Source organism: Leptonychotes weddellii, chromosome 12 (genome assembly GCF_054177405.1).
Source record: "Leptonychotes weddellii isolate Sample4059 chromosome 12, ASM5417740v2, whole genome shotgun sequence".
Classification (NCBI taxonomy): Eukaryota; Metazoa; Chordata; class Mammalia; order Carnivora; family Phocidae; genus Leptonychotes; species Leptonychotes weddellii.
The window spans coordinates 48,361,528-48,387,185 of record NC_138380.1 but is presented as its reverse complement, the minus strand read 5'-3'; the positions used below and the strand labels follow the sequence as shown (position 1 = coordinate 48,387,185).

General features: G+C 42.1%; 1 protein-coding gene across 1 annotated transcript in view; it reads left to right on the top strand.

The window, feature by feature from the left end:
• DNAH11 (dynein axonemal heavy chain 11) overlaps positions 1-25,658 on the top strand; it is a 281,936-nt gene that overhangs the window by 189,477 nt on the left and 66,801 nt on the right. The window contains 7 exon segments of the mRNA XM_081800433.1: positions 3,049-3,210; positions 11,527-11,760; positions 15,308-15,454; positions 20,828-20,941; positions 22,456-22,599; positions 23,221-23,403; positions 25,376-25,477. Of these exon segments, the coding sequence (XP_081656559.1) occupies positions 3,049-3,210; positions 11,527-11,760; positions 15,308-15,454; positions 20,828-20,941; positions 22,456-22,599; positions 23,221-23,403; positions 25,376-25,477 (1,086 nt within the window).

The window sequence follows — 25,658 nt, the reverse complement described above, 5'->3', positions numbered from 1 at the left end:
CAACAAAGGATAAACATATGGGTTGATGGATGTGTTAATTCACTCAGTGGGGGAATCCATTTACACTGTCTAGGCGTATAAAATCATCACATTGTACACTTTAAATATCTTAGAATTTTGTCAGTTATACCTCAGTAAACCTAAAAAAAGTAAATGATAGATAACCTAACACCCTTTTTAAAATCATTTGTGTTTTTATTACTTAAAAATCCTCTGCTATTTTAATCTCCTAAAATTAAGGGAAATAAATAGGGAAATTATCCAGGATGACTTTTCCCCATAGTAATGTTCTTCGAGGCAACAACTCGAGTTTATTTACCTGTAAAGTTGTTGAAACTTTTTTTTTTAAGTAACACAGCATGGAGTTGATGGAGCACAATTCATGCTTTGGCAACTGTGAGGACTTGCATACGTATTTGTTCCTGGTGACCCTGGGAGGTGACTGTGATCTCTCCTTTTTGGGGATGAGGACAGTGCGGGACAATTAAGAAACGTGCCTGCTCTCACATCGTCTAGGAACCGCTGGCAGAGTTGACATTCCATTCCATGCTCGTAATCAAAAAATGTGGGGACCATGTTAGAAAAGAACAACCACCCATTTCCAGACATTAGCATGGGCTCTCAGAAAAATCTCACATAGGACTACTATCAAGGAAAGCTGGATGGCAGGAGAAATTCTGTGCTAGACTTCTAGCAAAACTAGAAATTATTAACGCATTGGGTCAATAAACTCAAGTTTGGTGTGATACCGGCCTTTCCCTTCTTAGGAGGTACTAATAACCAAGCATCTTTCTGTAAATTAGTTCCCAAGGTCTGTTTTAGATGATCGAATTTAGGTTATTCATGATTATCTAATTTATTTAAAAACACAGCTGTGTTTCTGAATGTTCCATGAGGCAGCCACCTGGGAAGTTTATCCTTTGGTTAGCAATTTTTTTCACTTTCTATATAGAAGGAGACTTACATTCTATGAGTATTTCACCAACTGCAGAAGCATTGAAAATGTTAAGTGTTCAATTTAAATATTCCCATAGAAAATTTTAAACTAGACGGTTATAGCGGCGGGTGTCTGAGTCACCTGGAGGGCTTGTTGAAAACTGATTGCCAAGCCCCATCCAGAGTTTCTGATTCCTTAGGTCTAGATTGGGTCCAAGAATTTGCTTTTCTAACCAGCACCTAATAATCCTTCGAGAATCACTGATGGCCTACCAACCGCCCTCCGTGTAAAATGTAGCTGGCATTACGAGGACCCTTATTTAAGCCGTAATAAATAACCTAGGGAACGATGTCTTCAGCTGTAAAATTGTAGAAAAGAAAAATAATTATTTCCATGAGAAATCTGTATTATCTTTCAATAAATAATGAATTTATATCATTATATTAACTCAAAGTATTTTTCCTTGAGGCTTAAACACACATGGTTCTGGTACTTTGTTTTCTAACATTTTCCACAGACCTGGTAATGTGCCAGTGCCAAAAAGGGAAATGCAGTAAGTGTAGAAATGATGGAAATATTTAAGATCTCAAAAGGATCCTTTTTTCCCTCCTTTGCCTTGGCTACAATCATTTATAAATGAAGCTTCTAAATTTGCCAGGAATGGGAGAGAAACTGGGTGTGGAAACCGAACTTCTAGGACAGAAAGAAATATTCAGGTATGGGGAGAGAAAGGAAGGCTGGTGGGAGAAACCTAAGAACTGTGATGGAAGTGAAAATTCTGCATTCTAACTGAAGTTCGTTAACCCAGTACATGCACTCTTAGAGCAGTTATTCAGTTTGTAACTAGACTCTCACATATAATGAATACATGATCAGTCAGCTTATGTACTGTTGAACATTTTAAATATTAGAATTTATCAAGTTTTTCAAGAGCCATAGTATGTAAAATAAACATAGTGAACACACATGTTAAATAAGATATTATATGGCTTCCTATATGCTGGAGATTTTTAGGATGTGAATTTTTTTTAAATGTTCTAAGAAAAAATAGCATACTTTTGAAAAATGATTTCATTGGTTGCCTGATCTCAAAGGGTTAGAGACTGAGGTGAGAGAGTTCCAGGCTTTGTTTTCTCTCAAGTCCATGCCATTCCTAGAGAAGAGGAAACCAGGATGGGTGGCATTCCCAGACCTTAACCCAGAGGGCATCATATTACCCCCAGTGCCCTCAAATCCACAGGAACCTAGGAGAGAAGGGAGAGCATGAAAGGAATGCTTCCTGAACACCTCCTTTGTGCTGGCACTTCACATAGGGCCTCTAATCTGAGAGCCATGTGACACTCAGAGATGCCCAGAAGGGACACTCAGAGCCAGCCTCCTTCGTCTCCCCTCACTCAGCTTGTGGACCCCGCCACAGCCAAGCTCAGGTGCTCCTTCCAGGTCGAATCCCTGTGTCACTACAGAGAGCATGGAAACATAATCAGATATAAATTAACTCTTAAATCATCAAATACACAGATCTTCGGGTTTGAACCAGAAACCTAAAATTTTCTCACCAGGAGCATGTATAAACTGAATTTTTTATTCAGTTTTTTCAACTTTAAAAAGGTGAAGAATGCAAGTGGGTTTATTTTAAATGAAAACAAAGTAAACATTCGATATGATACAAATTGTTTTTAAGTGATTTACAAAGTTTTACTGGACCTGACGAATTACAGAATGGAAGACGACAGAAGATGAAAGTACTGGTGTTATTTTATCATGGTGATTTGGTTTGGATATTTATTTTCTATGGCTACACTGTTACTTGTATAATAGAAAAGAATACACTTCTCATTATTAATGATAATCATCAAAAATGTTTAAAAGGAGAGGGACCAATTTGAAGGAAAGTACACAGCTGTGTTTCTGAATGTTCCATGGGGCAGCCACCTGGGAAGTTTATCCTTTGGTCAGCAAGGAGGTTAATGTTGCTTTCTCCTCCATAGTGCTTTAGGATAGTTTCATGTCTTGCTTGGCTGCGCTCCTTGCTTTCATTGTCTAGGATTGCAATGTAATTCTTGGCTCACTCATCACCCTCCCCTTTCTGCCCTGCCCCCATGTCTCCACAGATCATTCTGTGTTTCTCTCCCGTTGGTCACACGTTGAGAGGGAGAGCTCGGAAGTTCCCAGCCATAGTTAACTGCACGGCTATTGACTGGTTTCATGCGTGGCCGCAGGAGGCTCTGGTCTCAGTCAGCAGGAGGTTCATTGAGGAAACCAAGGGAATTGAGGTATGCTGTGTCAGCCTCTGAATCTCTCTGTCTTTCTGTCTCCCACACACTCACACACACACACACACACACACAGGCACACATACACACACAGGCGTACTCACTCACTCTGACCAAAAGTCCTCAGTAAAGAAGTAACTTCCAAGATACATCTCCTATAGAAAAGTTATCCCTTTTATTAGAGATAAGATCATCTTTGTTTGTTTACATTCTATGGAATATGGTAGTTGACCTCTTTGTGCTAGGTTGAGATGTCTGCACACATGAGCACACACCGCATACAAGCGTGTTACGTGGCCTGACTCACCAGAAAGCCAGGATCATGACTTCCTTGAGTCATGATAGGATTTGCTGAATATGAATCCTTTAAGTCCACAAACAAAAAAGTAGCCATTCATAGTCATGCAATTCTTGATCTTAACAAAGTAAAGCAGTTAATTGTGATTTTTCTCATTACAGTATGGATGGGTGAAAAATCAGCCCCATGAATTTAGCAGTCACTAAGTCAAATAATGTATCTGCATCTTTGTTGTATGGGTTTATGTTTTATAAATTAGGTTTGTCATTTGACTGTAATGAAATTTGCAGATCCAATTACATTTTAAAATGTTTGCATAAAGTTTAAAAAAAAGCACTTCCAGTACACTTCCCCACTTAGAGGGGAAAAAGGAATGGAAACGAAGGCATCATTTAGGCTTCCTAGAAATGAAGCTTTATTGGTATCTTACACCTTCATGACTAAATAGCTTGGAAATGTGGTAGTTGTGAACATTGCCCAGGGAGGTTTGTCTTCTGAGTCCGCTGAGCGATAAGGCTAGACATTAAAAGTGATTCTCAGAGCCAAAAATAGAGTCGGGGCTGTGTAAGGAATGATGTCTGCTTCCACTTGAAAGTGTCTGCATGCAGAGACAACCCCCTCTGGCCTCCCTTCATCCCAAGAGCCTAACTATCACTTCTCCCAAGAATCCTTTCACGTTTTGTTGACTATTCTATCTCTTGGTGGCCAGATGGTTAGAAATCTGGGCATATTTGCATACTTACCTAATTATTTGTATGATTTGTATGCAACTAGCTTTATTGCTTATTATTTTTATGGGTAGCTTTATTATAATGTGGTTTATTGTCTTCTGAAATGCCCATTAATCTACTTAGATGCTTACTTTCCTCTCTCCTTTTCTCACACACTTAAAAACATTTCTGTAAAGAAATGAAAAAGAAAAAAGACACCTGGGTAGCTCAGTCAGTTGAGGGTCCTGAGATCGAGCCCTGCGTCAGTTATTCAGTTTGTAACTAGACTCTCACATATAATGAATACATGATCAGTCAGCTTATGTACTGTTGAACATTTTAAATATTAGGATTTAGGCAGGGAGCCTGCTTCTCCCTCTCCTTCTCCCGCTCCCCCTGCTTGTGCTCTCTTTCTCTCTCTGTCAAATAAATAAATAAAATCTTTTAAAGAAATGAAAAAAAAAATTATTCCTTCTGTTCCTGGATGTTTTTTCCACATCCAGAAAGTTTTTCTTTTGCCTGTCTCTGTACTCAACGTTGGATGCACTTACCTGGACCTTGGAAACAGTGACAACTGGCTTTCTGGCTAAAGAGTGAATAATAGGAATGTATAGTTGGATTTTTTTTTTAAGTGATTTTCACTTTTTTCCACTGGTCAGGAGGCACTGCATAGCGCTTCTTACCTTTGGGGAAATCTATGTAAATTTGTTCTCATGATAGGTAAGTGGAATAGGAGATACTCCCAGAAGTGGTTAATTTCTGTCTGAGCCCCAGCTTTCACCATTCACTGTGTTTTTCTGAAGAGCTCAAGGAGCAGCATTTTAATGGAGACTAACACTAGCATTAAGTAAAGTCTGCCAGAAATATTTTATACTTTAAAATCTGAAAACAGGGGCGCCTGGGTAGCTCAGTCGTTGAGCGTCTGCCTTTGGCTCAGGCCATGATCCCAGGGTCCTGGGATCAAGCCCCACATCGGGCTACCTGCTCAGCGGGAAGCCTGCTTCTCCCTCTCCCACTCCCCCTGCTTGTGTTCCCTCTCTTGCTTTGTCTGTCTCTGTCAAATAAATAAATAAATAAAATCTTAAAAAATAAAATAAAATAAAATCTGAAAACACATTAAATATGACAAATAATAGTGACAGTTATTAAGCCCGCACATTTCGCAAGCTCTTGCTAGGATCACTGCATTATTGGAATTATATATAGGGCCTTGTTTTGTCTCCTAATCATTATAAAAAGGGTTCAAAATACCAATTGATTAGAGAATCAGTATGTATCTTTCATAATTCTGTTTTATACCATTCATGTGATCACACGGGTTTGCTAAAGACCAGTGCACTTCATATATTAATATCAATTTCTCAAATGGGAGGAACCCAAAGCGAGTAGCATGCTTTGACTTAGTGCTTGGCTCAGTGCTTTTTTAAGTTTCTTGCCTTTACTTCTTTGATGCAGACTTGGTCCTGCAAAGTTAGGTGCCACTTCAAAAAGTGAAGGAGCTTTGATACGCCAGTGACCATTGACATCTGCTGGATGAGGCCGGACTTGCATCATTTTCAGGCCAGAGGCCTCCTGGCAGGTGCTAAGCTCTATCTTGTGGTGTCGTGACGCCTCCTATAGGATGCTGATTGTCAAATAGGAATTTTAAAAGTGCTGAACCATTTCTGCTGAGCTGAATGATGCCTGCAAAGAGCTCAGCCAGATGATTTCGTTTCAGTGCAGTGTGCTTATTTAACTTTCCCGCCTTCCCAATTTGTTGCTTAGGAGCAGTAATTATCATAAAGAGGGCAACGTGTCTATCTTCTTCTAAAAATACATGGTGCCTTTTCTGCAGAGGTCAAAAATAGCTTTTAAATTTTTTGAATGGGCACTAATTCGATCATTTTCTTAGTTTGAATTTTCATCATTAAGACTGAACGGTATCTGAATAATTTAGGCACTTCTTAGTTATTGACCTTATTTGCTGAGTGTAAGGTCCAAGGTGACCCCCGTTAGCCACCGAGAAAGGATTCATGAAAGGCAAGCGGTTTTGTGTGTGTTGGCATAGACTCTTCTAGCAGGACGTGCTTAGCACCCAGGGGTGTGCGCTGCCTGTGTCTAAGGGAAGGTTTGTGCTACTTTTCTGCTACCTGGTATTGAACTAAATGAGAGCTGGCAGATGACTGAAATAGTTTGACCCTTAAGTATCACCAGGTATTAATATGAAGGCTTTGTGTCAACATACACTTCTCACTCCTCAGGTTTGGAAGTGCAGATGGGGGCATGTGGTGTGGGGAGGGAGAGAAGGAAAGGCACCCTGGGCATCCCCGGGAGCGGGGTTGCACACGCTGTGAGGAGGTAACTGGGAGGAGCCCTTTCCGAGAGGTGTGTGGGGTGCTCGCTTCGGCAGCACATATACTAAAATTGGAACGAGAGGTGCATGGGTCCCAGATAGGAACACGCAGGGGAAAATGCAGGAGAAACAGGTGTTAAAAGATAAGTAGTGTTGTTGGTTTTTGACTCAAAGTGAGTAATAGACATACTGGAGAGCTGGGCTTGAGGAAAGCAGAAATTACTGCCTGGAAATGAAAAGGTGAGCACTCTGACTGAGGAGTGAGATTTGCATTGGGAGGAGTCTCTGTTCTCATTGAGATCCGAGCAAGGTAGAGGACCCGTCCTTTCTGAGCATATTGGCCACCTGACAAGTTAAAGTTCTCCCTCCTTTGGATGCGATACAACTGAATAATGCCATAAGTTCAATATCATCAGCTTTTTCAGTGAAATTCATTAATTTCTACATACTTCCACCTCTCTAATCCAGAACTTGTTGCAAGGTCTGGTAACAAATGAATGGCATATTTTACAAGCACTTGCCAGTCCGATCGCGAAAAGCGTCCCCTCAAAGAGGAAAGTTACTTTACTGCTGTACATAAAGACCGATCTCTTCAGTGCTTCCCTAGGTTCCTTTTTAAAATGGTAGGGACAGCATGAAGAACAGTAAACAACACTTTGTCAGTGATAAGTATGTTAGCAGTGTTTTTCTTACTGACTTTTAGCGCAGTTTTTTCTTTGAAATACAAATGAGGATTGTTCAGTATGAATTTTAGAAGTAGAAAGCCTTGTGCAGTAGAAATTCTGTGAATTTGAGGAAAATCTCCTGGACCTGAGGAGTACTGAAGTCATTTTAAGAGATCAAAGCAGAAGCAAATGCAATCACATTTATCCTGAATCGGCCTACATCTCTAACTGGCTTAAGCCTATATTCAGACAGATGAGGAAAGGCCCGTGTGGTTGTTAACATCCTTCCCTCTTCTTCAGCCCACCTCTCCTGTGCATGCGCACTAATACACCGTTCATCATGCATTTCTTTCTCTGTGCATAGGAATCAAATTAAGAGCAGAATTGCAAGAAGCGGTAGAATGCCGCTTTCCAGGGTTTTTGCAGTTAGATAAACTTCAGGAATCCCCCCTACCTTGAAAGTAGGGTCCACTGATTATGGCTGCCCGTAAACCTGGACTTGCTGTTAAGCCCAAAGTCGAAGTCAATCAAATGGAGGCATCGGTCCCTCCAAATCTTAGCTTTGTGACTTTCCTGGCCTCACCAGCACCAGCTACCACATCTGCCTTGTCCTGCTGGCTCTGGGAGGCGTAGCTGGGTTGCGTTTCACCTCCTCGCCCCCACTGTCCTCTGTTGCTTCTTTGTTCGAACGTTGTGTCAGAGAACCAGTGAGGCTACCTTTTCAGCGACTGGAAACTCTTCTTGAAGACAGCTGGCTTATGCTGGATTGGATCTTGCCTTTTGGCCTTGGAAATTAGCCTCTAAAATTAGAGACAAAAATTTAAAAACTCAAGCAAACTAACAAAATGCATTCACCAGACCAAGTAAAAACACACAAACAGAAAAGGCAAGAACAAGACACCAGTATGTGATTCAGGAACCTGCCGGGCGCTGCATTCTAACTCCCGTGCTGCTGTGTGCGACAGAAGTCCTCTTCCTGGGACCAACACTGGTGTGCTGTTCCCATCGCTGATGGCAGCGGTGCCCACCGCCTCTGCTCACGGACCTTCTAAGGAGGGATCCCTGGGCTTCCAGGTGAGGGGATGGGGGCCAGGCACAAGATCACTCAGCAGGTAAGGGCCCCTCAGCCCTTTGACGCCAGAACCCACAGTCTTAAATCCTGCTCAGGACCCGTGCAGAGGAGTTTGACTGTTCTGAAAAAGGACGACAAGGAAAAGAAGAGACAGACTAAATCATTTGCCCGACTATACAGAACCAGGAGTCTACCCCGCGTCCCCGGATTCAAACCCAGCCTCCCTGGCGGCCTCCAGGATCACGTTTCCTCAGAGGGAGTCCGCACTCTGAGGAACTTAGAAGTGCTCAAATGCAGCGTGCTCATTTCGTGTATCATTACATTTTCTTTATTTAATAAGCCAATTTTACAAACACAGTATCTAATTAGTCTCTATTACTGAGCACCCCCAAAGGAGCTAAAAAGTACAAATAATAGATTTTGAAACCCAGCAATTTGGGATTACTATAAAAGAACAGATATTAAATACGGGCAGTTTTTTCTATATCACCAGTGCTTCAAAAAAAACTGTAAAAAATAAACAGAAATAATTTCTGAGACCAACTTTCAAGGCGGACTGTTAGGTGTAGGACATCACACGTTACAACACGATCCCAAGTTAAACTTAAGACATAGTATTCCTTTCGTCTCCATTCTCTGTTGTTGTCCCTCCTTCTCCCTCTCCTTGAAGACAGTGCTCTTGAAAGTCCAAATGTAAAAGTACAGACCAGTATAATCCTGAGACCAGCTGGTCGAGGGCAGGTGTGAAATCTTGTATAACCCAGGATATTTGATTTGGTGTTGGCCTCCGGTATTGGTTTTCATTTGAATTGTGCTGTCCGTCCTTTTCAACAACGGGGCCATCCTGGGCACTTGCTGCAACCGTCAGGTGGCTGGGGGACTTGCTATGGCAGCGACTGCCACCGCTTGAGAACCGTCACCCCAAATAGCCGATTTGTCTTTGCATTTACAGTGAGCCCAGCGAGAGAGTGAAAATGAAACCTCTTCCTAACTGGGAGGACAAAAAGCCGTTCCCGGGTATATCTGATGCTGCCTTGGCTACAGCAGTGTTTTCCGGGGCATCGTAGTGGAGAAATCTTGGATTTATAACCGTGTGATACTGGCACTTTGCTTGTTTATATTTTTGCTTTCACCACGATTGGCCGCTAAATGACAACAGAATCGGATCCCCTGGTTGTCATTACGGGGCCAGATGTAGCAGGAACGGTGCTCTCCGCTTGCATCTCTAAAAACGAAAAATACAGCCTTGCCTTTCGTTCTCTACAGCAGCACCAGCAGCCATATCCTCCCCGCACACCCCCCCCCAAAAAAAGAAAACTGGAGGTAAATGAATGGCAGAATAAATAATTTATGCTAATGAAATTACTGCAATTAGTAGTTCTACAATGACCCTTTTAAAAGCCACAGCTGTTAATGTCAAGAAGCGCTGTCACTACTGACCTTATCATAAGAGAAAGTGACAAATTGAGAATGCAGGGAAGACCAGTCATCAAAGAGGTCTGTTCTGGAACGATTAGAGTTTTCTGAAAAACAGTGTGAATTACAACCAGCTGCTCCCTGGCCCTGCAAGTCTCCCATGCTGTGCCATTTTGTTAAGCCCGATAACAATAGTGATTTTGCCCCATTGAGACAAGTTGTCTCGGGCCACTTCCAGCTCTCCCGGAAGCCACTTCTTCCATCCCAGATTTACAAATGAAACCGTTGTTGGAGAGAGCTTTTCAGGGCAGCCTAGGAACCTCCTCATAAGGATCATGGTTGGGCAGAGGCCAGGTCCTCCTCCCACCGACCTCCGCCCCACGCGAGGAGGTCGTTCTTGGCCGGGGAAGTATTTATGTTGTGGAAGGACATGTGCTCGCTTTTGGTTCATTAAAACAAGATAGGACAGGAATGAATTTCTATCCCTGTTTATATTGCAGTGAAGCTCTTTTAAAAATCCCTCAGGGGATCTCATTTTTATGGAGTTTAGAACTTCCTTGGAAGTGTAGACTCTGAGTCCACTATTGGGTAACATACACATATGTCTCAGATCTAGAGAATAAAGACTATTCAGGCTTTGCATCATTCTATATTTAACTCTGGCTTTAAAAACATTATTTCAGTTACTAGCGAGGTGGGTTTTTGATATGCAGGACAATCCTATACATGCACATTTGAAACCCATTCACGGATTTTCCATGAGGTTGGAAAGCTAAGTGTTTAGACCTAGTTGCTCGGGAGCAGTTGTTTTTCACCAACAAGAATTGGCCTGTCTCTTTTCACATCCTGGTTGTAATATTAATGGTGCAGGTTGGAAACGTTCAACTGCATCACCAGCCACTTGTGTGCAATTTTCCCAAAGATGTCTGAGCGTTATTGACAACACTTTGGTAAATTATGTGTGACTTTCCTAAGAGTTGGTGTAGCTCATTTAATTCATATTAATTGATTTTTAGGCTTCCCTTGATTAATTGAACCTGGTTCATCTTGTACAGAATGCAATAAATAATCATTAAAATGAGGGAGATATGACTCCACAAATTAAAAAGTTAACTACTTCAGAAGTCATAGAGGACAAAACAGAAAGAATGGTGTAGTGGGGGGTTCTCTAGTAAACCTTCTAAGGGAAGTTACTCGATTTTTTGGTTTGTTTTCTGTTTTGTTTGTTGTTTTTTTTCCAAATGAGAATTAGAAATGGCATTTTTCTCCCGGAAGCAGTGACTTTTATACCTTACCATCCTGTTTGTTTCCACCTGGGTTCTTATAAAACTGTATTTCTCAGTTTCAGCTGTGTGTGTGTGTGTGTGTGTGTGTGTGTGTGTGTGAGAGAGAGAGAGAGAGAGAGAGAGAGTGTGTCGGTGAGAGAGAGAGACTGCTATAGTTTAGTTTGAAAGCAACACCAGAAATACTTGTCAGAGTACTGTGTCTCAGTTTCTCCATTTTTTTCTTTCACACACGTGATAGGTAAAAATCAAGTTGTGAAAAGCCGTGTTTGTGTTATATGTTGACTTGTGGGTTTGGTATGTGGAGCGCATAAGAATCCTTTGCTCTACTTGGCAAAGCTGAATGCTTTTTATTGTTACCTCTCTAATCCTGTGGCTATCTCTTAAAGACTAATAAGTCTTCCCAGATCCTCCTGTAATTTGTTCTGGCTTTTAGACAAAAAAAATACTGCATAATTTTGCTGATTGTTCTTTTCTTAAATTACATTTTTGTTTTAACTTGAGAGAATTGCATATGAATTACAGTGTTTATATTTTCAGCCACTGGACAAAGATTCTATTAGCCTCTTCATGGCCCATGTTCACACTAGCGTGAATGAAATGAGTACCAGGTATTACCAGAATGAGAGAAGATACAACTATACCACCCCGAAGAGTTTTCTAGAACAAATATCACTGTTTAAGAATCTGTTGAAGAAGAAACGAAAAGAGGTATCTGAGAAGAAAGAGCACTTGGTGAATGGCATCCAAAAGCTAAAGACCACAGCCTCTCAGGTATGATCAGGATGTGTTATTACTGAGTAAAATGTATGCTCTTAAAATTAAAAAATATGTAGTTACTTGGAAAGCAGCATTTCAGCCCATTCATATAAGATGCTCAATCCTAAAATGTACACTTGAATGACACCAAAACAGCACTGTTCATGCTTTTGTAAATCCAGAAAGGGATTGGCCAATTACTCTCTCATGCTGGTTTGGAGAGAACCCTTCACTTGTTGGCCTGACTCAGTGCACAGCTCACTCCCATCTTCTATCCCCCTGCTTTGGTGCCCTGCATTTATTGTTAGGAATTTTGTCACACAGTAATGGAAGTAGGATCCCTTTTGGTCTCAGATTCTCAACCCCCCAGTGAGCGCATTATTTCTAGTCTGATGACACGACACGGTTTGCTCTGTGTGAGGTCCCAAAGTGTAGCCGTTTCCTCCCACCTTGGCATCTCATCTCCTTTTGGCCATAATCTCTCTTTGAACAGAGTGTCCAGGGTAGTCTTCATCCTCAGTCATAAGGCCCCTGCTGCCTCGAAGGACAGTACTGTTAACCTCCAGGAGTAAGTCGGGAGAGAATTCACACACTCCCGATGTTAACCATGTGTGGGTCTCTACATCTGTCATCTCATTTCATTGGTAAAAACTAACCATTTTTATGAAGTCGGTGTTGCTACTATAATTTTATAGGTGAAACTTAGAGCGTTAAAGGCCACGGAAACTGTGAGGTTGGAGTGTGAACCCAGGGTTGTATGATTCTAAAGCTGTTGTCCATAGCCCCATGCTGCCTCTATGACCAAGGGAGAAAAAGATGAGAATAAGAAAATATGGAGACTTTGGAGACTTGCTCAGCTTGCTCTGAGCCATCTGGGCTCTAGGGTTGGAAAGGGAACAACTCTCCCTGGTGGTCCCTTCAAGGCCAGGAATTGCAGCGGGCTTCTTCAGAGGATTGTCATTAGGTCATAGTCCTTTGCTTTTCAAGAGATTGGGCCGGTTTTCTCCCCAAGCATGCCGCGTGGCCTATCTGTGCCCAGGCTAGAAATAAGCTACAACCTGGTTGGGGGAGCACACGGTGGCGCCTTTCACTCTGAAGGCCTGTCTGGCCACGTCCTCCACGCATTCTGTCAGCCAAAGCACCTCCTGCCCCTTGCGCCCTTCATTTTGAAATCAGGAATGTCTCTTGGTGAACCACTCACGTGTGCTGAATAGTGGGTAGATGGACCACGATTGGGAAAGAGGAACCAGAGTGAGGAGGTTTCCAGGACAGTTTCCAGAATCTAATGATGCAAAGAATAGTTGTTGGGAAGCACCCAAAGAGTATATCTGTATTTGTGCATCTTTCCCTTTTCTTTCCAAAAAAAAGTTTTTATTTTTACTGTTTTTGTGTACATGTTACCTTACTCTTTGACTCTCTGCCTTCTTTCTCTTTCCTTTTTCTTCTCTCTGCCGATCTCTCCACTTCCATCTCACTGAAATCATACTCTTTTTCCTAGTGAAGACTTGCCTAGGAGTCCTGTTGAGCTAGAAGACATTGAGTGCAAGAGATCTATGTCCCAGAGCATTAATGTCCCTTTGAATAATGTCCCAAACTGGACCCCTTGACTTTGCCCCAGGAAATGATAGCGTTGACTAAATTGAATGGTCATACTGGTGGGCCAGCCCTTGGCAAGGAAAAAAATGGTGCCACACTTAGTGTTCCCTTCCCAAAGAACAGAGCTCAGAATGTAAAAACAGAGCAGCATTCTTGGGGGCAGCCTCTCAGCCATAGGGAAAAAGAAGAGGTGGTGGAGAGAAAGAAAGAAAGGGACTGGCTCTTCAGGGTGTCTGCCAAGTTCAGGGCTGCTTGGGTCTCCTCATTTCCCCTTGGCTAGAAACAATAGGCAGAAAGTCTAAGAAGAAGATACGTGAAGTCTTAATTGAAGGACTACTGCTGATTTCTTTTCATTAGGTATTAGTGCATGGAATGCTCTCAATATCGGAAGAGTGATTGGAATATTTAATATGTCCCTAAGAGTTCTAAAAATTTCTATTGATTATGGAAAGGAAGCATAGTTTCCTGTGTGGGCAGTTGGAAAGCCTTATAATATATAAGATCAGATTGTGTGTGGAACAGAACGCCTTCATATTGGAGCATGCGTCCTCTACGGACCTGCCTTCAGTAATTACTCAGAGGAGAATATCCATGCCATTTGAAATATGCATCTAAAACTCAACCTTGTTTATTCACTGCAATAAAGCCATAAATTCCTGTTAGAGCCACGTATCTCCTCTCTAGATGTCAGCTTGGGTCATCAAAGATAGCCTCGTGACCTTTTCTTCATAGATAAGGCTTTGCCTCCAGGGATTGAGTCACTAGATACTTCAGACCTAACGGCTTCCTTAGAAACTGAAGTCAGGGCTTGAAATAACCGTTTCCTCATAGTCTCTTGGATGATTCTTTTGATTATAGTCTAATATACGACAAGTTTCACATGGCTAAAGGGAACAGACAAGCAAATGTCACTGTGCATTATTACCCTGAGTTCACAGAGAGGCTAAAAAAAAGTCCATCTTAGCTTAAACTGTAATAAATCATACAGGTAGCAGTAAGAGTAGTAGTTGTGTCATTTGGGCAAAGGGCAAGTTGACTGTGTTGAGGTGGGGGTTACAGGAGTCCTCGGCCGCAGTAATGAGATCTTGTTTTCCAGCACTTCTGCTTTTCTTTACACAATCCTCACACTTAGGAACCTAGTGGTACCTTCTGAACCCTAAAAGGGCAGGATCATTCTTTAGAGCAGATTAATTTGCTGATGCCTCAGAAAGAGTTGAGTTCCTCAAGAGCTGAGTAAGGCTATTGAGTTGGGGAGCCGAGAGGAGGAGTACCCACCCAGGATACTCACCAGGCTTTGCACAGCCCAGCCGATCCCCACGGGGCGCTTGTGGTTTGTCGTTCTGTAGTAGGTACTAAGTTGAATGTTGTATGAGGTGGAAGAAGCTAAGAGGACTGTTTCTTATTTTGTGGGAAGAGATGAGACCTGTGGGCATTTCCATCGAAGTAAGTAATGGATTAAATAAACTGATAGCTAACAGCCAGGGCGTCCTGATGCCTTCAGCTTCTCTGAGCCTTTAGTGAGGTTCTGGGGGAGAGTGCAGGCCTTAGTTTCCCCAGCTTGTCTTTCCAAGCAAGTCTTCCTCTGGCCTCTGCTGTCTTGAGCCTGGGCTTTGCAGGACCAGAAAACCCGGGGCTGTGAGGGACATGTGCTCTGGCTGGCGTGGCTGTTGGCACGGCCCTGACTACACAGACTGGGTGGAGAAGATACATGTCTAGTTGGTGCTGGCATAAATGACCATTGTCAGAAAACCCCTGGAAACAAGGACTCTGTGTGTTCCTCTGTGGAGGGGGGTGGGGGGAATGGGGCTGTATTTTTGCACACGGGCCTGAAGTCAGAACAGGGTAGAAAGAAGGAAAAGATGCAGACTGGTAGGCATCTGTGAGCTCATTTAACCAAAACTAAGCCGTGCCTGCTATTTGTTGTTTATGGACGGAAGCTGCTTCCACATACCGACTTTGCCTTCAGGTGGCAGATCTGAAAGCCAGACTGGCCTCTCAAGAAGCCGAGCTGCGACTGAGAAATGACGATGCCGAAGCTCTGATCACAAAGATTGGGCTCCAGACGGAGAAAGCGAGCCGGGAAAAGGCCATTGCTGACGCTGAGGAGCGAAAGGTCAGGCTCATTCCACCAGTTAGAGCGCTGAGCTATATTGAGCACAAAATAAACCTTTGTAGGTGAACAATTTTGAACAACTTTCTCTCCAGGGAGCATAAAAGCTAAAGAATTATTATAGTTACACATGGAACAGCATTTCACACCATGATTACCACTTGACCTTTCTTTACATTATGCATTTTCCCACCCTTTTAGCTCTTTTAATGATACGCAAGAACAATAAATACTGAGCTCATTCAAGCATATAATGGATGTGGATCTTGAACATCAGGCTGATTTGTAATACAGTAAAGGTCACGAAGTCACCTCTGAGGTTTCTAAAAGTTTTCAGTTTTTAGGCAAATTGAACAACTCAATTGTTAACAAAGCCCATTCCATCACTTTGCAAGATGGTTTTTCAGATTTTTCATTTTAATAATACAACTTGAGTTGATTATTAAATCCTAAGCCAAATTTGTTCTTTTTGATTCAATTGAGGGCCCTGGCATTTTGTATTTCGTTTTACTGTTGGAAACAATTACTTTTAAGATTATATAGGTTCTGCTTTCTTTGTACCTGGGTTACTGGCAATTCTGAAATAAATATAACTTCTTTGTCCTCTTCTTTTACCAGAACTTTGGCCACAAATTGAAGGTATTTCATTTTTAGGCATCTTATTTGTTTAAGAATTGAATATGTTTTTTGAGACAAATTCTTTCATTTTAGACAAAAGATTGTAATCAGGGCTTAGTTGATGAAAAATTATAAATTATGACCACACTTGTAGCCATTGAATCAGTAGCTTTTATGCCATTATTCTTCTGTTTTTATGATGCCAGAAAGACTTGAGCTTTCCACTGGGGTTGCCATTCATCCATAGACAATTGAGTTGTTTTTCCCTTTTTTCTAATAGGTATTGAGCATGTTTATGTGTCGCTTGCACAACTAAAGGGTTAAAATGTATGTTAAAAATCAAAACGCTGAGTAGTTTAAAAAAAAAAAACAAATTGTTTTTAAAGTTGAAGATAAGCTACATTTGGCATGGCTGATGGGCATATTATTCCTAATTCTGGCAATAACTGTTTCTATTGAGTTTCAGATAAGCAGAGGATATCCTTAAAAGTGTATTATGTTAAGCGATTAGGTATCACATATGATGTGACTATCATGAGCCATTTCCACCCAAGGGTATTTTTCAAGCATTACATAAATAAGTGATGTTCTGGTAATTGTTCTATTATAACCTATCTCTACAAATACCTTTTAGAGATCTTAAAATACTCCAGAAGTATTTTCACATTCTGCACGTGAATTCCTAAGGCAAAATCATCCTTGCAAAGAAGGAAAAAAATGTTCTAGCAAATGAGAACTCATCTGACTGGTTGTTTTATGAAGTTCTTCAAACATGAAAAAGACACATACTGTTTTTTTTAAATTATTTTGTTTATTTATTTGACAGCGAGAAAGAGCACAAGCAGAGGGAGTGGCAGGCAGAGGGAGCAGCAGACTCCCCACTGTGCAGGGAGCCCGATGAGGGGCTTGATCCCAGGACTCTGGGATCATGATCTGAGCTGAAGGCAGACGCTTAATGACTGAGCCACCCAGATGCCCCAACACATACTATTTTTATATCTAACCTATACAAAGAAATATATTTTCACTTTACCCATGATGCTTAATTTATCAGTAGCAGATACCAAGCAATTTTTTTTTTTTTTTTTGGGCTGGCACTATTCTAGACTCTTGAGCATATATGACCTACAAGGCACCCTCACATAGCTTACATTATAATGGAAAAGACTGGCAGGAGACAAGGGACAAGATACTTTGGGTTAGTGATTAGGGCTAAGATAAAAATCAAATCGAGGTGATGGTGGAATGAATTATTTTAAATTGGTCATAGAAGGAGTTTATTGAGTATATCGAGTCAAGGAACTAATCAATATCAAGTATGTGCTATAGGTTCACATTTATCATAGGTTCCGCAATGTACTGGATTGTATGCAGTTATTAAATGGGTATATGGTGGGCACTGTGATCCTATGAAGCTGGGATCTCGAGGCTTAATACACGAGAAGTTATTAAAAAGTACATTGCCATATTTAATATGACTAAGCAGATATTGACCGCCTTCCCATGCATCTTGACAACCCTTGTAGCGCAGCAGGTTGAAATTGTTCCTTCAGATTCCTGAAATAGTCAAGAGCCATTCAAGCCACTAACATGACCAGCAGTGACCAAGGAACACAAGCACCATGAAACCTATGAAAATTAGTTCTTGCATCTTCGTTTGACTTACCAGTTCCAAATCTAAGGATCCTCTGATCCCTTTCACACTGCTTTCTTTGTTGAGTATAATCCTCATGAGTTAAAGTACCTTCCACATCGCGGGGCTAATATAATCTCTTCAGAAGTTGGACATCCTCCTTGATTTGGAGCGGTCTTCAGTTTTTTATGTGTTTCTTTTCTAAATGTGGGAATGGCTGGATTTTGAAGGATCGTCTGGGATTTCCTATGGTCTGAAGGCAGATAAGAGCAGTGTATTAGCTTGCTCGGGCTTCCAGAACAAAATACCACAGACTGCATGGCTTCAACAGCAGAAACTTCTTTTCTCACAATTCTGGAGGCTGCAAGTCCAAGATCAGGATGCCGGCAGGTTTGGTTTCTCCCTCTTGGAGGAACCTCTCAAGACAGGCCCCTCTCCTGACTTGCAGATGGTCACCTTCTCGCTGTGTCTTCACATGGTCTTTTCTCTGTGCACACCTCCCTGGTGTCCCTCGTGCCTGTCCAGATTTTCTCCTCTTAAAAGGACACCCATTAGACTGGATTAGGGCCCATTCTAACAGGCTCATTTTAACTTAATCACCTCTTTAAAGGGCCTGTCTCCAAATACAGTCATGTTCTGAGGTACTAAGGTTAGGCCTTTACCATATTCATTTTTAGGTGGATATACTTCAGCTCATAATAAGCCATTATTGCTACTTAATTCTCTCTGTGTGAGCGTCACTAAATTTCATGAAGCATTTGCAAGGAGCTTTTGACCGAATAGAGAGCAGAAAAGTTCTGTGTATCCAAGAATGGGAGTATCTCCAAAACTCTGCTTTAACAGACAGCTGTCAAGAAAAAGCACACATTCCAAGTGATGTGTGTAGCTCTTCCCTCCTTCCCCAAGTTGAACCTTGCTGACTACTACCCAGGAGCCATGGGGCAGAGGAAATTGCACACTGAGGCTGATCAGGTCACTAAGATCTACAAAGCATTTTTCCCACTCGAGTATCATTGCACCTGAAATATGTAAATTATTGTACCTTAGAATTTGAATAGGCCAGGAGGAGTTAAGCTTTCGTCCTCCGCAGAACTTTGAGTGTCCTGACCGTGGCACTGGGCGCAGTCCCCACGGTGATTATGGCACAGGATCTGTGAACAAAAGTGCGCAGAGGGAATTGGGAATGAGAAATAAGTTGACCAGCCTAGGGTATTTTTTTCATTTTCATTTGTGGGTTTTTGTTAATGTTCAAGATTGCTCTGGTTATAAAGATTACCCAAACGAATAATACTCTGTGAACGGTAAGGGAGTCAGATGGAGAAGAATAGCAACACCCAGTCTCATCGAAACAGCATTCAAAAGAAATACTGTTCTAGTACGAAAACTCTGTGACCTTGAAACCAATTTAAAATGATGCTATTATAAATGGTAGCAAACAGCATTTTTAGATTGAGTGTATCCTTATGGAAGGTACATACCCCTGAGGTACAAACTCACTCACTCACCTCTCCGCTCCCTTTCATCTGCGGATGAAACTAGCACACCAACGGTGTCCTAGTCTTAGAATTTTCATGGTCCATTCTTGGCAGTTCCGAGGGGGTTGGAGTAGTTCTCAGTAAGCATGCAGGGTTATTTACGTTAACGGTGGCTGTGTACGGATTGGCAGGAGATCACATCTCTACCCTGAACCACTTATGTTCATAAAAGCTACAGTATACAGCAAAATAATGGTTAATCAGAATAATGGTAGTTACCGCTAATAAAGCTGTACTAGACAACATAATTTGTTGTAAGCACTGTTAAATTTATGGTAGAGTTAAACCTGTTCATTCCAGACACATCTGAAGAAATGCACTTTTGTTCACACGTTACGTGCCCCAGTCACCATCCCTGAAAGCCATGCCCCCTGGTGAGTGGGTCCCAGTGCCCAGTGCCACAGCTTTGGACCTCCAGTTTCTGCTGAGGATCAAAACTGACTCTTCTGGCCATTTGAATTTTATATGTGTCTTATGAGGAAGAGGAGGGTAAAAACTCCAAAGCTTCTTATTTGGTCTTGGTTTGGGTTTACCAGCATGGCTTTCCTATAGACATAACATACATGCTCACGTCAGGAGGCGGATGCAGCGCGCTGTCTGGCGTGTGAGAGGAGCCACTGGACCTCGACAGTAGGGTGCACATCCGTGTGATTGGCGTGTTGCGAAGACAGAACTGGGCTACCCTGGCTAGTTTCTTATCAGGTCCTTAGAGACACCGGTTATTAGTCTTTATAAAAATGAGGTTGGTGGTTAAGCATACACAGAAAGCGCAGTATCTTCTATTCTGTTGAACAAAAAAAGTTTCCCATCTATTCTTAAAGAACAGCCAACGTGGCTTTTGGGCAAATGTAAACAAAAATTAGATAGGGATTTCTAACAAGAATAGTTTCTATCTATGTTACTGAGCCAGCCTGGACACTCTCAAAAAGAAAATGGACTTATTTCACTTAGCATAATCCCCTCCATTTCCATCCATGATGATGCAAATGGTGGGTATGCATCCTTTCTGATGGCTGAGTAATACTCCATTGTACTGAGGGTTTCAGAGGGGAGGGGTGTGGGGGGAATGGGTAGCCTGGTGATGGGTGTTAAAGAGGGCATGTATTGCATGGAGCACTGGGTGTTATATGCAAACAGTGAATCATGGAACACTACATCAAAAATTAATGAAGTACTGTATGGTGACTAACATAATAATTTAAAAAAAAAAGAAGCTTTAAAAACACAAAAATAAAGCCAAAAATGACTAGCAAAAAAAAAAAGAAAAGAAAATGGAAGAACACAGGAATCACTCAGTCTTGAATTTATTATTAGCACCTTATAATTGAATTAGTCAAAGCCCTTCTTGGGGCACTTCAATATTTGAGTCCGTTTGAGTTGGGATTTGTGAGTGTATTTTGTGCATATATGAAGCTTTGTGTGTACACGGTACCTGAGAGAAATTCATCCTTAGGACAGACTCCTCACCTGTTGAAAGTAAAGATGAAGGAATGATTGAGCAGCGCACCTGAGTCAGCCTGCATTGTTCAGTAGCGATATCCAAGGTGACGATGTGTGTTTGCGGGTTTGTGTTCTTTCCTCTCTGATTAGGTGACAGCCATTCAGACTGAAGTGTCCCAGAAACAGAGAGAGTGTGAGGTTGACGTACTCAAGGCGGAGCCTGCGCTCGTGGCCGCAACAGCTGCACTCAACACGCTCAACAGGGTAAAGACGATTACCTGGCTCGTGGGATTCCTCCACATAGTATTTAAAGGTTCTCAGAGTTTGAATAAGTGAACTCAGAGTGGATTCCATGCAACCAAAGAGACATGAAATATTAAAGTGGGAACAAGCATTTGAGGTCATCATTAATAGTGTGACTTCCTTTCCCATCTGGGAGTCTGTCCTTCCACACCCCAACAAGCAGTCTCCTTTTGAATACTTCCAATACCATGGGATTTATACTTTCATGAGAGGCAGCTCTATTGTTAGCTGCTGGATTTGGCCCAAATCCGGTTGTTCGTATTGTGTGTTGCTTTAGGAACTAAATGCGGACTCTTTATTTCCTGGGGATATAAAAAGGGGCATTAATGAGAGATCCTCATGAAAAGAACAATGCGCTAGGAACAGAGATACCTAGGTTTGGCCCACATCATTTTCCCTAGCTTCAGCTTATTAGCAAAACCTCACTGACGGTTCAAATTCCCCTAAGAGAAAATAATGTGTGATAGTCAGAAGGGTATTGTAAGGAAAAATGGAATTGTGGGCACTGTATTTTAGGAGTCTGCAGCTAGTTTTGTACTCAGGTTCCACTAGGCCTCTGGGGAGTACCCCGGGGAATAACCAGGCCTGAGGTTCTTAAGATTCAACCTCAAAGAGTAAAGGATCCAGACTCCAACTGCCCTTCAAAGAAATAATTCAAGTCCTTTTTCTTTTTCTTTCCTTTTTTTTTTTTAAAGATTTTATTTATTTGAGAGAGAGAAAGTGAGAAACAGAGCATGAGCAGGGGGGAGGGACAGAGGGAGAAGCACCCAGGTTGAACATGTGATAGGGTTTTATAAGCAAGAGTGTATTAGGTAGCTCATGAAATAATCACAGGAAGTAGTTTTGTAAATCCTGTATCATGAACTTACATATATTGCTCAAAGATAGTAATTCCTGCCTCAAAGTATTTGCCTTAATACTTGTAGTTCATACAAACATTAATACCAACTGTGGGGTAAATCAAGATTTTGACCAGAGGAGATTAGGGAGTTATGCAGAGAATAGGTTCAGCCTACATGGGCATGTTCCCAGTTGAGAGTCATCGTAGAGTAATCGAAGAGGTTTCTTGTGCACAAAAACAAAACCAAGAGACTCTCCACCAAGGGTTGATGTTTCTGGGAGGGCCTGGTTAAAATGCACATCTATTACGTAGGTAGGATAGAACCCATGAACACAAAGAGTTGGTATATAAAATTCCCCGGGTTCAGTGAGCCAGGCTCCACAGGACTGGTATAGCAGATGGAGAATTTTGGGGAAGCGAAAAAGATCAGTGCTGCTTCCAGAGCATCAGGAAAGTGTCCAGTGAGAACTGAACCTCCTGGGGTCCCAAGATGGAGTCACTGTGGGGAGCAAAAACTGCCAAGCCAAGACTGGTGGGACAAGAAGAGGGAGGAGGCCCCCAATGACCAGCTTGCTAACTTCCCGGCTCTTGTCCAGACCTGCCTCCCCTTCAGTGTGGCTGTGCTTTTCTTCAGGTCAATCTCACTGAGCTGAAAGCCTTTCCCAACCCGCCGAATGCCGTTACCAATGTTACCGCGGCCGTGATGGTCCTCCTGGCTCCGCGGGGCAGAGTGCCTAAAGACCGGAGTTGGAAAGCAGCTAGAGTCTTCATGGGAAAGGTATCAGACAGCCTGGCAAGATGAAAATCCCCACAGTTGCTCTTCCTCGTACCATGGTCCTGCTTGACGGCAAAAGGTGTTCAAACCAGAGGAAATCATCTTTGCGTTCGTCGAGTGTAATCTGCCGCGTGTGCTCTAGACTTACAACTTTTGTTTGCCAAGTTGGGGGTTAGCTTGGTGTCACAGCATACCGAAGTCAACACTAGCAGCACTCGGAAGGTTGCTAATTATTTGCAAAATGATGAAAGCAGTTAAGTGTAGGAGGGAGAAAATTACATGGATTTCTTATGCTGGAAAAATGTTACTAATGCCCAAGAAGGTGAGGCAGAGGGGCTTTTTGGTAGGTGTTTTTCCTTTTCTTTTCTGTCTTTTCTTCAAAATGTGAATGGCTCCTGTGTGGGGACTGAATATTTTACCCTGGGATAGAAGAGATTTTAAAAGTGTCCATTGCTAATTCTTACTTCATACCGTAAAGACTGAACCAGTCAAACAGTAGGATAAATGCAGCTTGCCAATTTTGCCTTTGTAATGTGAGTCCTAAAAGCTGGTTTTAACTTTTGATCTTGGAATTTTCTCTGCAGCCAAAATGGGTTCATTGCAATCAGCCTTTTTGCTTTACAGGTTGATGATTTTTTGCAAGCGTTAATTAACTATGACAAAGAGCACATTCCAGAGAACTGTCTAAAAGTAGTAAATGAGCAGTATTTGAAAGACCCGGAGTTCAATCCAAGCCTGATTCGGACCAAATCCTTTGCAGCAGCTGGTCTGTGTGCCTGGGTCATCAACATCGTGAAGTTCTATGAGGTATCAGTCTTACTCCGCTGGGTATCGCTGTTACTCGCAAGGACCATCAAGATACTAATTTCTGTAGTGGCAAAAAAAAAGTAAAATAGTTTGAAGTTTAATTACCTAAATAAGATGAAGTTCTAAGAATGAGATCCGAAAGTGTCAGACTAAACAGAGTTCTACACAGGAGGATATTTGAAATGTTTGAAACTATCTTTTAGGGTAGAGTGACCAGCTACTATAGATCAAATAGCAGTTAATTTGATTTGATTAGATAAAAACTTGCTGGTAGATTAATTATATTTCTTTACGTTAAAATACTAATTTTGCGGGGCACCTGGGTGGCTCAGTCAGTTAAGCGTGTGCCTTAGGCTCGGGTCATGATCTCCAGGTCCTGGGATCGAGCCCCGCATGGGGCTCCCTGCTCAGCGGGGAGTCTGCTTCTCCTTCTCTCCCTCTGTGCGCTCTCTCACTCTCTCTCTCTCAAATAAATAAAATCTTTTTAAACTTTTAATAAATAAATAAATATTAATTTTGCATTGACTCAAAGCAACTGCGGGTCTCAATTCATGTTTCAACTCAATCCCTGCTCTCAATGCAGAAATTGACACCATCTATTGTAGACTTAATGAGATGAGGAGATAGTCCCCCCCCCGCTTTTTTTTTTTTTTTTGCTTTAGTATTTTAACAAAAAATACCCTTCTGACCATATTACAGTCTAATCTAAAGTTTGTATTTTCAAGCTGCATAGAGATGATCATTTCATTTAGTCATTTATTTATCAGGTACTCACCGCCTGCCACCTGTCTTGCCAGCACTTTGCAGATGGCTGGATGTAAAAAGGGAACAATGGATGGCCCTTAACTTGGAAGAACCATCTCGTTTTTTTTTCTTGGAAGGTTATATGTTATATTCAAAAATAGAATTACTGAGGAAATACCAAGTATAATCACTGGCAGTCCCAAAGTGATTTTCATAAAACCAGGTTGTAGCCTTTATGTTGGGGCCCCCACGGGAGTGGGACCCTATGGATCCATCTCTTCAGTGGAACCCTGTATAGAGCAAGCATTTGGACAGGTGGTAGTTGACGTATGGCCTCTCTCCCTAAGAACATGTCTGACCCCTGTGCTCTCTTTGCACCGTAGGTAGAAAGATGAGCATGGAGCTAGACAGCGGCTGTGTTCTGTGTGGTTTTGCTGTAAAAGAGAAAATGGCCTTTCCTTCCTCTCTCGCCAACAGGGAAGAAAGTGGGTGCCCCACATTCTCAAACCACCCGTTCAGATAACATGCCCTGAAAGTTGGCAGAAGTTTGGAAAGTGCAAACACGGTTAATACTGTGAGGCTATCTCCTATGGTCCTTTCTGGGTTCAGAGAATTTCTCCACACTGAGTTTTGCTTGAAAGTGAAGATTTGGTCCCCACTTGAGCTATATAGTTCCTGCCCACTGCAGTTTCTTTTTTAAAGATTTTTTTATTTTATTTGACAGAGAGAGATACAGCGAGAGAGGGAACACAAGCAGCGGGAGTGGGAGAGGGAGAAGCAGGCTCCCCGCGGAGCAGGCAGCCTGATGCGGGGCTCGATCCCAGGACTCTAGGATCATGACCTGAGCCGAAGGCAGATGCTTAACGACTGAGCCACCCAGGCGCCCCCCCACTGCAGTTTCTAATGATAGGAAGTTTATCTCCAAATTTTAGGACAGACTTACTGTAGCATCTTAATGTTGTTTGATGTCTGTAGCACTTTATGCAAGGATTTATAACTCTCATGTCCAGAATCAATGACTCAATCGTGAACAACCAAACAGAACTTGGAAGGCTGTGCAAATTTTGGCTCTGCCATTGGGTAGTGCCATTGCTAAGAAATAAAACCCAAATTGCCGGGTGAGATAGAAATCTTAATGACAAAGCTTCCCTCAAATGTAGGATTGAATGATTATGTGTCCTCTTTGCCTCTCATTACTCCATGAGTTAAACCCCATATGGATTTGCAGGTGTACTGTGACGTGGAGCCCAAACGGCAAGCGTTAGCCCAAGCCAACTTCGAACTGGCTGCAGCTACTGAAAAACTCAAGGCTATCAGGAAGAAGCTTGAGGTGAGTGCCCAATATAACACTAAAGATGGTACCTCCCCCCTCAGACAGGGTCACGTCTGAGTCCAAGCAAGCAGAGAGGAGCTTGAGCTTTCTTCGATACACTCATTGACGTACTCGTTCAGTAGATATCTCTTGTCTGCTGTATGCCAGACCCTGACCTGAAAAAGTAGAAACGTTGATG